The sequence below is a fragment of the Toxotes jaculatrix genome, chromosome 6 (genome assembly GCF_017976425.1).
Source record: "Toxotes jaculatrix isolate fToxJac2 chromosome 6, fToxJac2.pri, whole genome shotgun sequence".
NCBI lineage: Eukaryota > Metazoa > Chordata > Actinopteri > Toxotidae > Toxotes > Toxotes jaculatrix.
Genome location: NC_054399.1, coordinates 29,640,647 through 29,655,793, shown reverse-complemented (window position 1 = coordinate 29,655,793; position 15,147 = coordinate 29,640,647). Strand labels below are relative to the sequence as shown.

At 41.2% G+C, this 15,147-nt stretch overlaps 1 protein-coding gene across 1 annotated transcript in view; it reads left to right on the top strand.

The window, feature by feature from the left end:
* Positions 1-15,147, top strand: part of szt2 (SZT2 subunit of KICSTOR complex) — an 89,340-nt gene that overhangs the window by 66,589 nt on the left and 7,604 nt on the right. The window contains exons 64-68 of the mRNA XM_041039684.1: positions 130-332; positions 1,055-1,151; positions 3,023-3,103; positions 4,104-4,178; positions 14,643-14,708. Of these exons, the coding sequence (XP_040895618.1) occupies positions 130-332; positions 1,055-1,151; positions 3,023-3,103; positions 4,104-4,178; positions 14,643-14,708 (522 nt within the window). The remainder of the gene's footprint in view (positions 1-129; positions 333-1,054; positions 1,152-3,022; positions 3,104-4,103; positions 4,179-14,642; positions 14,709-15,147) is intronic.

Here is a 15,147-nt window from a genome sequence, read left to right as displayed (position 1 = left end):
CACTAATGTATTTAATGTCAAACGGTTGTTAGTGGCTAGTGGCTTACAGTGGCTAGAGTCTTATTTATGTGTTTAAGTGTTATGTACTGTTATGTAAACATTTCTGAAATTGTGATATACGTGTGCCAGAAAAGGCATCGCTCCAGTGACTCCACGGCGTCAGGTCGGGACCGAAGCTACAGCACTGACTCAGCTGACATGCTGCCCAGCCGACTGAAGGAAGAACCCTGGCTGCTCGAGATTTCTGGCACCTTCCTCCAACAGTATGTCCAGTACCTGCAGAGCATGGGCTTTATTCTGGTCCAGGTCCGGCCTCAGTCTCCAGCTCGCAGGTCTGTGTCTGCAAGAATGGTTTTATTTTTATATTTTGTCTGCTTGTGACCATTGCCTCATTGCTCTCTAAGGCTTGACCAGTCGTAGGCCTGAATGCATGTGAACTATGAAGCAGGTCACATCCTGCACATCAAATCCTAATGGCTGTAAATAAGGCTGACTAGCAGACTTCAGCTCATTTCTAACTACCACCCTCTTTTCATCCATTTTTTTTTTGCTGTTTTCAAGCACTAGGTTTTCTTTTAGAAAATATGAACTGCCTGACCATTCCTTTAGTAAATGGCTGGCACTGGACCCCTGTTTACGTTGTATTACAGCATATGATCCACAGCATTACAAAGTGTTTTTCTTCATGTGACTGCTCTATTTTCTTGTGTGAAACTTTAAAATGTATTGCTCCATTTCTGCCTCTCTACCAGATCCTTTGTCTTCTCTCTTTCTCCATTAGTCGTCATATGTGTTTTGATCCTCATCTGATCTCTGACCTCCCAGCTCTGCTGCCCCATGGCTGATGTAAGCAGAGCAGATGCAGGGCATATGCCTGTCCTGCCTGCCTGTCACTTTCTAGGCTCGCAACATGTGACTCACTCTGAATTGTGTCTTGCGGGTTGGCTATGTGCTTGTTGGCGGTCCATCAGCCCTTGGGCCCAGACCTTTCTGGTTTTGACCAGACCCTAACTGACCGGTCCTGCACCCCACCCCACCCCCTCATCTCTTACAGCATCGCCAGGGCCCGCGCTGCCATGCTGAACTCCATGTCATCGGAGGGGAGGATGTCGTTTTCTTATGTAAAGCAGAAGAGCGAGGACAGCCCTAAGGTGAGTGTTCACCTCAGAGATGCAGAAATCTTATTCTCCAAACAAATACTTGGGGGTTGAGCCTGGCTGTGCTATTATAACAGTCACTCCTAAGAAATTTCAAATGTCTCTTTAAAACTAAGTTCATGTATCCTTATGTTCCCCAAAGACAGTACAGAAACAGAAATAAGAAATTACATGCAGACAATAAAAGTGTTTAAATCAAAATTCTAAACAATCATCAGGACTAAATTTAGTGGAGTGATTCCAGCAAGTCTTAACGCAAAGTCCTTTCGGATAACAAGCAGTTACCCAAGACAGGACACATGAGTTCTTAACACTATTTATGGCTGAATTTCATTTATTGGTCTTGCAGCTAGTTTAGTTACATGTACAGTAAATGCTGATTAAGCTTGAGAAATCAAGAGTCGGGCTCTGCAATGCGAGTATATGGCTATTTTCTGGAAGCAACGCATACCAGAGTAAACTCAATTCGTTTAGAACACTCAAAAATATCAGTAGAAAAGATTAGTTTGTTCACTTTTGGCCAGTGGAGATCAGGTGAAGACTTGGCCTCATGCATTGGAAAATAGCACACTGCTGTTCTCTTTTTTGTGTATGTGCATTTTTCCAGTAAATGGGATTTGTGCTTCTAAAAAGCATACTGTTGATAGAATGTGTGTGGTGGTGCTGTCATGATGAAAAAGGACTGTAGTACTCAACGCGCCCTGCAGGGCTGTCAAGAAACATGGTGTATGTTTTCTTTTTTTTTTTCTTTTTTTTTAGTCAGGCAGTGGTAACCTTTTCAAAGCTACTAACATCAGTGAGAGGTGGCTTGGATTCAAAGTTCTTTGTCCTTTATGGCACATAGGTAACTTCAACAACTCATAATCAGGGTTGCCCATTTCTGGATGCCCAGAAATTATGGAGTGAGATTATCAGAGCGGAAAACAGGGACAGAAGTGGGCTCAGAGTGGGCGGCCGTCTGCCTCGACCGGTCGGGTTGAGAGGGAGAGAGAAGAGGGGAAGTGAGAGGCCAGGACCAGCTGTATATACTGTTGTATTCAACCATTGTCAGACTGCTTGTTACAATGTTAGTGATTAGCATACTAGTGATATAGATGTAATAGTTTTATTAATAATAACAGCAGCAGTGATGGCAGAGGAGGATGAGTGTTGAGTAGTAGTGGCCGATCCGGATCCTGCAGCTCCAGAGTCAGAAATACCAGCAGAATGAGGACAGGGACGAAAAGCACAAACTACAGGAGAGGGACAACACAAAGTTAATGACCTGCTGTAGTCTGGTAGAAATGCATGGAGAGAGAGAAGATCAGAAGAAGAAGTGCTCAGTCCGTCACAGGGGTTCCCCCTCAGCAGCCTGGACCTGAGCCAGCCCTAACTAAAAGCTTTATCAAAGAGCAAAGTTTTAAGCCTAATCTTAAATGGACAGAGGGGGTCTGCCCCCTGAACCCAGACTGGAGGCTGGTTCCACAGGAGAGGAGCCTGATAGCTGAAGACTCTGCCTCCCATTCTACTCTTGGAAACTCTAGGAGCCACAATGTTTCACTCAGTGTTCTGATGCTATGAGTAATATTTATTTTATCTAGATATTCAATATTATTATTAATCCTAACAATAGCCATCCCTACTCACAACATTGGTCATGGATTGAATTACACTCTAAAGATATTAAATAACAGTTATATTGACATAGTTTTTATCCTCAAAATCCAATAAAATACTGTGTGCTCTATGCTTGATGCTGTGTGCGTGAAGGGCAGAATATAAAAACATAAAAAACCATTAGTGTAACTTATACTGCCCTCAAGCTTTCCAACATGTATATATTACACAGACAAATTGTATGATTGTTTGGTAAATTAACTTTTCAGACTGCAGCATCTGGCACCACTGCATATCACCTCCAGAGGGCACTGCCAGGTGGGATCGTGCTGATGGAGCTGGCTTTTCAGGTGAGATGAGGATCATGAAGGACACTCATCACTATACTCGTTAACCTCACAGTGGTGTAAATCTGTTGGCCCCTCGGAACAAGTGTTTTAGTTTAGCCTGCTAGCATGCTAACATTTGCTAATTAGTACCAAACACAACTGAGTACAGCTACAAGTAGTAGTAGTAGTACAAGCTTTGGTAGGTATTTGGTTATAAACCAAAGTCAGATTTTGACTTAACGGTGTTGCTAGATGAAAAGTCAGAGGATCACCAAAGTTGTTGGAATTAAATTATCTGGGGACCATGAATGAAAAATTTCATGACGTTCCATCCAACAGATATTTCATTCTGCACTAAAAGGGTGGACCGACTGGCTGACACATTGCCATCCCCAGAGCGGCACTGCATGGCTGTCACATAAACACCTAAATTGAAGTAGCAGAGGTTGTGACAGCCTGACTTTTAGTTCATAGCATGTGACAAAAACACTGGACACTGCCTGGTAAAGACCCATGACTTTCAAGCTGAGGTTTTTACACTGTCTCTCCTCTTTTAACAATTTGTAATTTCCAAGCCCAAGCTGAGATAATGAGATAATTCAGTGATGTCACTTAGGTTATTTTTTCAAATTTGCCAAAGCTTCTGCAGAAGTAATTTTGCTGGTGGCACAAACTGAGACAAGTGTCAGTAACATGGGTTTGCTTTGCCATGCATCTGCTTTTCTGGCCTTATTATTTCCAGACAAACATCACAAATCTTTTTCTTTTTTTTTTTTATTAGCTTTTGACATATTTTTTTGTTGTCCTTGCATGGATGGACCTCGGTGGCTAAATTAGTCTGAATTTCCATTAAAAGCTGTCGAAAAGGTCTTAAAATATCACATTGTCTCTCAGAGACAGTAAAATAAACTTTACACCCTGTGTTCAATGTGCTGTCCTCCTCATGGACAGCCACACGGTACTAATGATTTTCTTTAGTTAGATAACTATGTGTTCTCCATGTGCCTTCTCCTTCTGACAGGGGTGTTACTTCTGTGTGAAGCAGTATGCACTGGAGTGTTCCCGCATTCCCATGGGCCAGACAGTCAACTCCCAGGTAAATGCTTGGCACTGCTGTGTGGGTACACACCACTAAGCTGTGCCCCGTATTTCTGTTGGGTTTTGTAGGGGTTGAATGGGAGAGAGCATAATGCTACAGTTCGGTACTAAAATACACCTGCACTCTTCAATACGGGATAACTTTGAAAAAATAAATGTCAGACAGTAATGTGTGTTTACCTGGGGTCCAAGCGCAGCCCTGCTCTATACCATTAGTGGCTCAGGTACATTTTTATTAGAGGACTTTTCCAACAGCTCAGTGCAGCCCTGAGAGAACCTAGCCATGTTAATATTTGATGTGAATAGTACTTTATTAGTTTTCAGTGTTCAACAAAACCTCTCTCTGCATTCCCCAGTTCATTATGAAATTATTCAGAATAGTAATTTAAGTATGTGTCACTAAAATATTGCTTTTATGTTGCTGCTAAGTGGTCAGTGCTGTAGCTTGGGTCTTTGCTGTGGTGTTTTTACACTGAACTTTAAAGAGATGGTCAGTCAAACAGTATACAGTAGTTAGTAGTGTGTTATGTCCTGGTCTCTCTGTTTTCTTTTGATGAGGTTTGTGTGGCTGTGCTCTTGACTTTATCTGTTCATCCATGGTGGAAGTATTTTGATCATAGAAACTGCAGTTATCAAAGGATAACTGCTGGACATTTTTTTTTTGTTGCTGTCAACCAATCCCATGAAAAGACCAGTACCAACAGTGTTAGTCTGTCTCTCAATACTCCAAACCCACTGGCTGCTACTGAAGTCATAAATGTTTAAAAAATACACTTTAATTAAAAAAAAAAAAAAAAAAAAAAAAAAACAGCTGGTCTCTCACTCAAACAGGAGGAAAAAAAGTTTATTTACCTTATATTTAGGTCTCTATGTTAATCGCACAAGGAGAAGTGCAAAGCGGTAGGTTTGGACTGTGTGGGTGTCTCCAAGCTTGCCTGCTTAGTTTGGTTCATGTAGGTGCAGAAGGGCTGGCTGAAGTGGAATACAGATCAGAGTGTGAGGTGATTAATAAACACACAGTCAGTCACATCACGGGTCTCATATATCTGAACCAGTCACAGTGGCACATGATTGCTACAGCTCATTTTTCAGGAAATCATATTGAGTGTCTTTACATGTCCTTAGGTGACTGCTTTAAAGTTGCTTCTTTTCCAATGAGCTGATTTCTTCATTCATATTTAAACGAGGAACCTGGGTACTGTGGTTGGGGTAGAGAATTACACAGATCTAGTTTGCCCAGCTAGATTTGTCATACACAGTATCAAGACAAAGTAAGGGAAGTCTTTAGAATTACCTGCATCCATGTATGAATGTGGTCTTCATCAAAGTTACAATAATGACCAAACACAATCTATAGTAACTAATAACATGCAATCATTGTATTGTCCTCGATCTTACTGAATAGATCACTCAGTCACCTAAACCAGGCAGGTGATAGGTGTGAAAGGCCAGGTCTGAACAATGTCCAGACATGATTCTCTGGGCCTTGTCTGGAGTTTTTTATGTGAAAATGGTTTAATAGGATAATGTCAGAGTGACTGTCACCAATTCAATTCTATTTATATAGAACCAAATCATAACAGAAGTTATCTCAAGGCACTTTTCATATAGAGCAGGTCTAGACCATGAGCTCCTTGAGATAGGATGATGCCTGACCATTGAGGGCTTTGTAGGTGAGGAGCAGAATTTTAAATTCTATTAAGGATTTTACATGGAGCCAGTGCAGGAGTAATGTGATCCTGGTTCCTGTCAGTACTCGTGCTGCAGCATTTTGAATCTGCTGGAGAGTCTTTAGAGACTTGTTGGTGCAGCCTGATAATAAGGAACTGCAATAGTCCAGCCTAGGAGTAACAAATGCATGTACTAGTTTTTCTGCATCATTCTGAGACAGAATGTGCCTGATTTTTGTGATATTACAAAGGTGAAAAAAAGGGAGTCCTAGAAGTCACCAGCTGATGCTCAGCAGAAGTTGGGTGATGCAGCAGGAGCAAAAAGGAAGTAAATCTAGTACAGAACGACTTCAAACTAAGAAAATCCATCTTCTGGAGTGGTCCAGTCAGGACCAGTCAGGACCAGACCTTAATCCATGATGTGGTTTTATCTCAGACAGCTGGTCACAGCAGGCATGAAGAACATGTCTGAGCTGAAGCAGTTCTGTAGGAATAATGGTCCAAAATTCCTCCTGAATGCTGTGCAGCTCTGATCCACAGCTGCCGGAGGAGCTTGAGGTTAGTTGCTGCTGCCAAAGGACGTTCAACCACTTATTAAATCCAGGTGTTCACTTACTTTTCCACTAGCACTGTGAATATTTAATGAATGCATTCAATAAAGACACAAAAGATAATGATTGTTTGTGAGTTTTTAGGTATTAGGCCTCTGTGTACAGGTAACCAGGTGCACCGATTGTTGTCTGCATGTTGCAGAGTCACTGCCAAAGGCAGCTGTTTACAGCAGATTGCATATGGTTTAATGAACTGAAAGAGAAACAATTAATCAGCCGTGGACAACTTCACCTGATTCATTTATAGATCAGTTCAGACTGATCCATAAATAACTGATCTACATCATCTCTTAGAAGACCTTTTTTTTTTTTTTTTTTATACAACTTAAAAGAAGTACGTTTTAGAGTTTTGAACACCCCCTTGTGCCCGTGCCCCTCGGAGCACTCTTTAAGAGTGCTGCGCCTTCACCCAGCCTAACTCTAATTTAATACACATTTGCTGCAAGAGTTTTGTTTGCCCTTGTCAAAGTCAGTTTCAAGGTCAGGGGAACACAGCCGTAGCACTGCTTTCTTCCGGTCATTGTGCTGCCACAAAAGTAGATCCCATGGTGCTCCAGTGAGTATTTGGGGCAGCAGGACAGCGTGTGTATGGGATTGAGTCAAAATAAGCTACAGTGTGTGTGTTCACAGTGATGAAGGAAGATGTCGTCCAGTGCAAAAGTGTGGCTTGCTGATGTATTTTTAATAGTTTTTGGAAACAATAGAGCTCTATGGGACAGAGGACTAAGATCAGGCTCTGATACACACACAATACTCAGTAGGAGGACACATATATTGTCCGTTTGGGTCTTTTCATGAGGTCTATTGACAATAAGAAGCTTATTGATCATTAACAGCCTTATTCTTGGACGTAAACTCATTTCTTTACCAAGTTAGAAACATGAAGTTGTTCACAAAATGCTTTTTTCAGGAAGTGATTGTCAGTTATGAGGTCAGTGGTTCACAGTCAGGTCTGTCAAGTCTCTCTTTGGTCCAAAAAAAAAAAAAAAAAAACCTTTTGTGAAATATGATGCATCTTATCTGTGTAAACAAGTCCTAGCATTCTACAGTGAACACGTTTCTTTATCAGGAGAGCTCTGTTTGTTAAACGCTTCTTGTCGATGATAAGAACACTTTGAAGTTGTGTGATAGCAGCCCATAGCACACATATCTTCCAGAGCTTGTTTCTCAGGTCCCCGAGGTTCAGCTGATTGACTTGTCTTCCTCTGTATCTCCCTCTTTCATTCTTTCACTCCTCTCCTCTGCATATTAAAGCTGAACTGAGGCCATGTTGGCCAGGAATGTGAGGTGGAGAGATTTGAAGTGACTGCTTTGCCGGGTTTTCAGTGTTTCACTCTGGGAGCGTTTTGTGTCATTTTCCTCCACTTCTACAAAATCACTGTAGAGTCATTGTTCCGTATATCCATTTTTGTTATTGCAGAGAAAACACAGGGAAGGCAGAAGTTCAATTCTGACTTGTAGCTTAAAACTTACAGTGACCAAAGCATAAGATTAGTAAATGAAATAATAAAAAAGGTCTGTATCTCATCACAATGTCTGTTATTGTTGCTACACTTTTTCTAAAATATAAAATTAAAAATTGTCCATTAAGCTGCTGGCCCTAAGACAACTACCTGAGAAGACACCTCAGACCATTTTTTTGTTTTGGTACGGTTTCTGCTTCTATAATAACAGATCATGTAACACAGATTATAACTCAGCCTTTTTCCAGGTATAATTCCCAAAGCCTGAGAAGCTGCTGTGTTGCCTTTGCGTAAAGTGGATTGAAAGAATTACCACCTAGTTTCAAAGCTACTTTTATTCAAATGTATATAATTGTTTTTCAGTATTGTATTCATTATTATTTACTCATGTCTTAATATAAATAAGGATTTATTCTCAGTGGGATTTAGCTGGTTAAATAAAGGTGAAATAGTTGGAATACAGAACTACAGTATAATGTCAGCACTGAGTTTTCGTCCTCTCTCTCTCTGTCCATTGTTGCCGTAACTTACTGGGAAACTGTCACGCTCCTAAACCATGGAATTAAACGGCAAAGTTTTCCCTTCTTCTTACCTAATATGTCAACTCTGCAACCAGGGCTATTGTGGTTTAACTAAGAAACTTAACAGTGGGCTTAAGTAGATTTTATTAGGCCAATAGAGCAGTAATTAGTTCACAGGGCATCCTGAGCGAAAGAACATGCTCTTCCCAACCAAAACTCCTCAACCTGTGGTTCAGGGGGAAAATACAGTCCATTACAGCCTGACATGATGGACCTCACTGCATACATTTTTAGACTTTTGTATCATTAGTGATTATTCCCACTAGAAGCATTGCAAGAGCATTGTATTCTATATTTGCTTCACTTGACCTCATGTTCCCTGGCTTCCATGTTCATCTGGGTCAAATAACCTAATTAGATATTTGTTGTTAATAAGTTACTTTGGTTGTGTTTGAGTTGTTGTAGATGAATGTGTTGGTTCTGAGACTGAGATTTGAATGAGAAAGGAAAAACTGAATCTCTGCTCAGTTACTTCACTGCTATACATCATCAAGTTTCTGTTTAAATTCTATCCATATAGAGTAACATCCAGAGTAACAGTCCAATATGTGTCTGAACAAACCTGATCGGCAGTTGGTGTGCAGCTTACATCCACCATCCATTTATTTAAGGTTAGGGAACGATTGTGGTCATTGACACATCCGTCCACCCTGACCTCCACTATCACTCAGCTGTGTTTTGTTCCTGAGGTAAGGACTCATGATTCATACAGACTTAAGATTTCATGTTAATGATGCAGCTTGCATGACCAAGAATTGTGAAAATTGTATGATTTTAGTGTTTCCTTGGTGTCCAGATATATATTTAACTGGTTGTTGGACCTGGCTTTCTATCCACTGGATGTTGTTTTTTTTTTTTCTTTTTGCGTTCAGACCCTTTCAAAGCCCAGCCACCTGTGAGGATGAAATCCTGTTGCTCTCTGAGAGTGATTCTTCATCCGGAAAGGAAAATAACTTTGCTTCAGTACTTTCACTATCCAGGGTGTTATTCACACTATGTCACTTTTCAGACTTCATTGGATTCTCCAGTCTGTACTGTTTCATGCTGTGTATTCGCAGAGAGAGGGTAAAGTGAAAAATATGTGAGGTACAGGAAACTAGGGTGTTTGTAGCTCAATGGGGGTCAGATAGGTGTTAATTGTATTTTAGAAATGCCCCCAATTTCTATTCAGTGTTCCCATGCTGTTCCCTTACTTAAAGTATATTATATGAACTTACAGTTTCAGATGCTGGGTCTGATAACAGTGGGGCAGTATTTTGTCACAGGGAAAGAGAGGTCCAGACTTCTCTTACCTGGGCATCTTCTGTATGACTGACAGTCGTACGACAGGATAAACTTTTATATTTGGCAGATGTTTTTCACCATAAAGGCGTTAAACCGGACTGGGCACCCAGTCAGGACACAGCTCCATCTCCTTCAGCATCACAGACTCCTTTTCTTTTATTACATAGCTGCAGCCTTCACACAGCATCAGGATCCATGTGTGTGTCTCTGAATGGAGAGAGGGGAGGTGTGCATGTCACAGCAGGTGTAACTTCATTACTTATTTAACTCCTCTGATGTAGCACTGTGATCTTACTGCAGCCTTATTGACCTGAATGTGTTCTTGTGCACAGTAAAAACAGCTGAGCTGATACACAAAGATTCACAGTCTATACAGTGAAATCACTGGGAACAAAGCAGCTGAGCTCAGGATCAGGATGAGTCCAGCAGCAGCAGAACTGTCTCTGTATCTCTGTAAATGTCAGTAAAGGTCAAGGTATTGTTTCCTCTGGAGAATCACAGGATTTTTTTTTTTTGGAATATTACAGGAATTTTTCAGCAGCTTATGTGCAACAATATTTCAGTTGTAAAATTACAACATTATTAGGCAACAGATGGCAACAGTTGGCCTAATAATGAAAACACTTTGTTGTACTGATCCTTAAAGTTACTGTAGATACTGTAGTTGTCTCAGAGAATCACTGTGTCATGAACCATAAATTCAATGGAGGAAAGAAAAAGCAGGCAGTGTACTTCAAGAGTCAAGACTCCCAGCTTTAAGGCACACATAAATAACACAAATACTTAAAAAAAAATTACATCACTTATGAAAATATAAACACAGAGTAAGTAAAGTAAAGTAAGTAAGTAAGTCATAAAGTGCAGCTTAGTGCCAGTCTTTGGGCATAGGCCTGTATATCTAAGGTGTTGTATTACTTCCATTTAGGACCTAAAGGTGCTTCACAGAGGTGAACTTCTTTTCCGTTCACATTCATTTAAAGGTTCACTTCACCCAGATTACCATTAAATAGATAAATAATATAACAATTCTCCATTGAAGAATCTGACCATTTAGATACTTGAGTTAATTTGAGATAACTGTGGAATTTGGATTTTAGTTGGAACAGCATTGAAATATGATATTTAGATCATTCTCGAGAGGCATCTCTTCCCAGAAACAGTGCCTCTGCTACTCTGGACCGTCCACGTCCATTGTCAGGGTCTGCAGTTTTCATTGGAGACACTGTCTACTGAAGAAAAACTGAAACATGATCTCATACCCAACCCCGCCATCACAGTCTCACTACTGACAATATATGTCACTGGAATAAACTTGGGGCATGCCAAAAAAAAAGTTTGAGAACCACTGTAGTATACAAATGTCGGTAATAGTTCCCTTATTAGCCCTGTGAGTAGTGTGGACAATAGCTTTACTGTGCTAGTTTCTGGTGTATAGGCCTTAAAACTTAACATGTACCTGAATCTCAGAGTATCGCCTTCATCTTTGGTCTGTCTCCCTTGAGCTTTAATGACAGGACTCCACAAGTTTGTGAAAACCTGAAGACCCATGTTTTGTCCGAGCACGATTTGACAGTGTTCCAAGGAGCTTCCTGTGGTGTGTCTTCAGGTGCCCTATAAATGTTCAGTGGGGTTGAGGTCAGGTGACTGTGGAGGAAAGTCCATGACAGTCAGGACTCCTTGTCTTCAAATAGTTCTTTCAAAGGTTTGAGGTGTGTTTGGCACATACCGCAGCCTGCTGCAGTATGAACTGTGTGAATCTGTGATGAAGTTGTTTTTCTGTCTCTCTTCTTATGGCCTTTGTTCTGCTTGATTGAGCTTTGTATACAACTGATCCGGTTCCTGCAAAGCCTCTTAGACCTCCATGCTCTGCCCCCTTAGAAACCTTTAGTCCAGCCATGATTTGAAGCTGACAGAGCCTCATCTTTGCTTAGAAGAACAATTTGACTCCCGACACTTTCACTTAGTTCTGATGTCATTTTTTCCACTATCACAGTACTACTGTACTGTGATACTACTGATACTGTACTACTAATGACCTGCTAGAAACTTGAGTCACAGCCTTATTTATAACAGGTGTAACAGGCTGTAAGTTGAGTAACTTGATGAGTAGATCAGACCCACCAGAGTGTCATCTGAACACAGGCGTCAATGGAAGAGAAACAACTCTGACCTTTATACAAAGGAATTAAGTTGGTCAGTGCCCCAAATACGCTTAAATTTGATTGCTGACCTAGAAACGGCAGAATCTTAAATATTCCTTCCACATTTTACCTGACATAACTTCTTGTATTTTAAAATGTTTCTGAATCTTAAGACTTTTTGAACTCCACTGTAGGTACATAAATAAAGAATATCAGCCGGTTTAGGCATCGGCCCCAAAAATCCAGTATCTGTCGTGCCGTTGTTTTGAAAGATGTCAAAGTGTTAGTTTCCCTCTAGTGTTGTCAAAAGTGTCTACAATGTGATGTCAGAGGTTGACTGTCATAAAAGAGTCGGTGGCTTTATGCACAGCAGCATCATGTGACCTCAGGATGCCTATAGTTTGCAATTGAGAACATGAAGTCAAAATAAACAGTGCCTTTAACTTGATTGTCTTATGTATAAATCATGTATAAATCTTTTCAGGGACACAGAAATATATGTGAGTGAAGAATTTCTAGCTGCACTATAATCAAGGATCAAGGAACTTTATTGTCATACCAGGACATTTGCATGTTATGGTACGAAATTGGTACTCAGGTCCCAGTTTTAAGCCATCAACATTAGAGAAATATAAATATAAGGGCATTAGAATAGAAGAAATAAATATAGATATAAACATTAGAGAAATACAATAAACAGAGCAGATCTATAAACATTGTGAAATTTAACAACTAACAATTAAATAAGATAAAAATAGATAAGGTAAGGTAAGGAGGCCGAAGTTAGCATGTGCATAAATACTCGTGCAAGTAGGAGGTAGTGGTAGTGCAAGGAGGAGTCTGTGTATTACACTATAGGAACATGTTGCCCTATAATGGCCAGGTATTGCACTTAGTGGGACAGTGTTGTAGTGCAAGGCTGTCAGTGTGTGGGGGGGTGTCTACAGGGCAGGGTTAGAGTTCAGCAGTCTTACAGCTTCAGGGAAGAAGCTGTTCCTCAGCCTGGTGGTCCTGCTCCGGATGCTTCTCAACTGCCTGCCTGAGGGGAGGGGTTGGAAGAGACTATGTGAGGGGTGGGTGGGGTCCTTCATGATGCGGAGGGCCCTCCCTCTGCATCGTGCTGTGTAGAGGTCTGAGGTGGTGGGCAGGCTGTTCCCCACAGTCCTCTGTGCAGCCTTTACCACCCTCTGCAGAGCCTTCCTCTCAGCAGCAGTGCAGCTGCCATGCCACACAGTGATGCAGGTGCAGAGGACGCTCTCCACCGCACAGATAATTGGACCCTAGTGCTGTATAGACATCATTACTTTGCCCTTCTGACCCACTGTCGACACACTATGAAGGCTTCTGTCAGACATGTGAAACAGTATGGAGAAGTTCACCAATTCAATAATGCTCATTCATTAACAGCAGTAATAACAACCATACTTCTTCTGTTATGAGATTGAGAAACTGTGTTGTGTTGTGATGCTCTGTTACGGGATAATGGTACATGTTAGAGTGTATGTAATTGTAGTAGAACTAGTACAGAAGAGTTATGAAGTTCTTTAATAAATTTCTAGATAGTAAACATGTCTAATCACGATTCCACTATTTCCAGTATCTGCCCACTCAGCAGAGATTTCATGGCTATCATTTTCTTTCTTTTTTTACTAGTTTACTACTTTGATCACATCTGAGCCACAGTCGGAGCAAAACCAGTCTCCCTGACCACATTGCACGGCTACACGAAATGTTTCAGACAGTGTTCATGGCAAGAAGTGTTAGAAAATGTCTAAATCTCATTTTATGATAAAACATTACAGAGTGATGAGTCAGACATTTCAGTAGCTGACCTGGGAAGTGTTGTCAGTGTGGTGTTTGGTTGTTTCTGTTAGAATAAGTCACAAAAGACAGAATTTATTTTTCAGGTTTAGTTTCAGTTCAGCATTTGCAAATGGACCCACTGCACAGTCAGGTTTTATGATAGGCCTCAGGTGATATCCATCTGCAAGGTCAGGAACTGTAGGGCACTTACACATTATCTTTATTAGCACAGACTCCATCTTGTGGAGTCCACAGTGGACAGAACATCTTACATTAACATAACTTATCCTGGTCCATCTTGTCCCTGGACACAAGCAATTTCTGTTGTATGTATCTGCCAAAAAAAAAAAAAAAATCACCTCTAGGGTTTCATCAAATCCTCTGCATTGTTTGCTAAGACCACGTAAGAATCTCAGAGGTCATATAGATTACACAGGTAAAGATTACCTGGTGACATGTGTATTTGTTCTGTGTTTTTCCCCTGGTTACGGAGGTGTGTGGAGTTTTCCACTACCTTTCAAAATAAAAACCACTTCCACTACCTGCACATACGCAAAGCGTGTTATTATCAACAGTAGCTGTATCTTTAGTTCACTGCAGCACAAAAAGGAATCAGCAGTGTCAATGCACAGGTAAATAATGAGAAACAAGGTGATGTCTATGCAGAGGTGATGGCACCACAGCTTCATGAATACAGATGAAAGGATGTAAATATATACACGCATTGTGTTTTACAGTTAACTTCTCTGAATGTGTGTTTATGTAAAGTGTGTCTCATTGGGTTTTTGTGGTACAGAAAACCATGTTCTTGTTGATTCCTGTAGAATCTCTTCAGTCTTCCTTTTCATCCATCTGTCTGTGTGTGTCCGTGTGTCTGCCTAGTCCCACCTCATGTCATCTCTCCATCAGGGCAGCCTCCTCACCAAACCTCGTTGCAAGCCGTTTCCAGATGCCACCCCAGTATCTGACTGTGCGGTATGTCCTAGCCCTTCTCCAGGGAGGGGTGTTTCATAACAATCAGGCTCCACCCCTCCCCGTCGCTCTGCTTGCTGCCATCAGTCCTGGTCTTTTCCTTTCCAAATCTCCATGCCTGTCTTGTCGTCTCTTTGGGAATGAATGGGTTTCAGTGTTTAATGAAGTCTGCTTTCATACCTGTGGGAGCTACAGTTGCCACAACACTTGATGGTGAGGTGAGGATCAGGTATGGCTGGATGTAGGGTCTCAAAGACTGGAGGTCTGAGTCAAGCTCCCCTGTGATTACCTTTCCCTCCTTGACTATCAAGAGGCTGTCCATCTCTGTGCTTGCTAGTTTGGGTGTCGTGGGTGTCTTCAGCTTGTGATTTTCTGAGTGTCTGTGCTACCGCTGTTATCCCCTCTACCCTTTCTCTGACAGACCTTACGGTGTTTCCTCCTG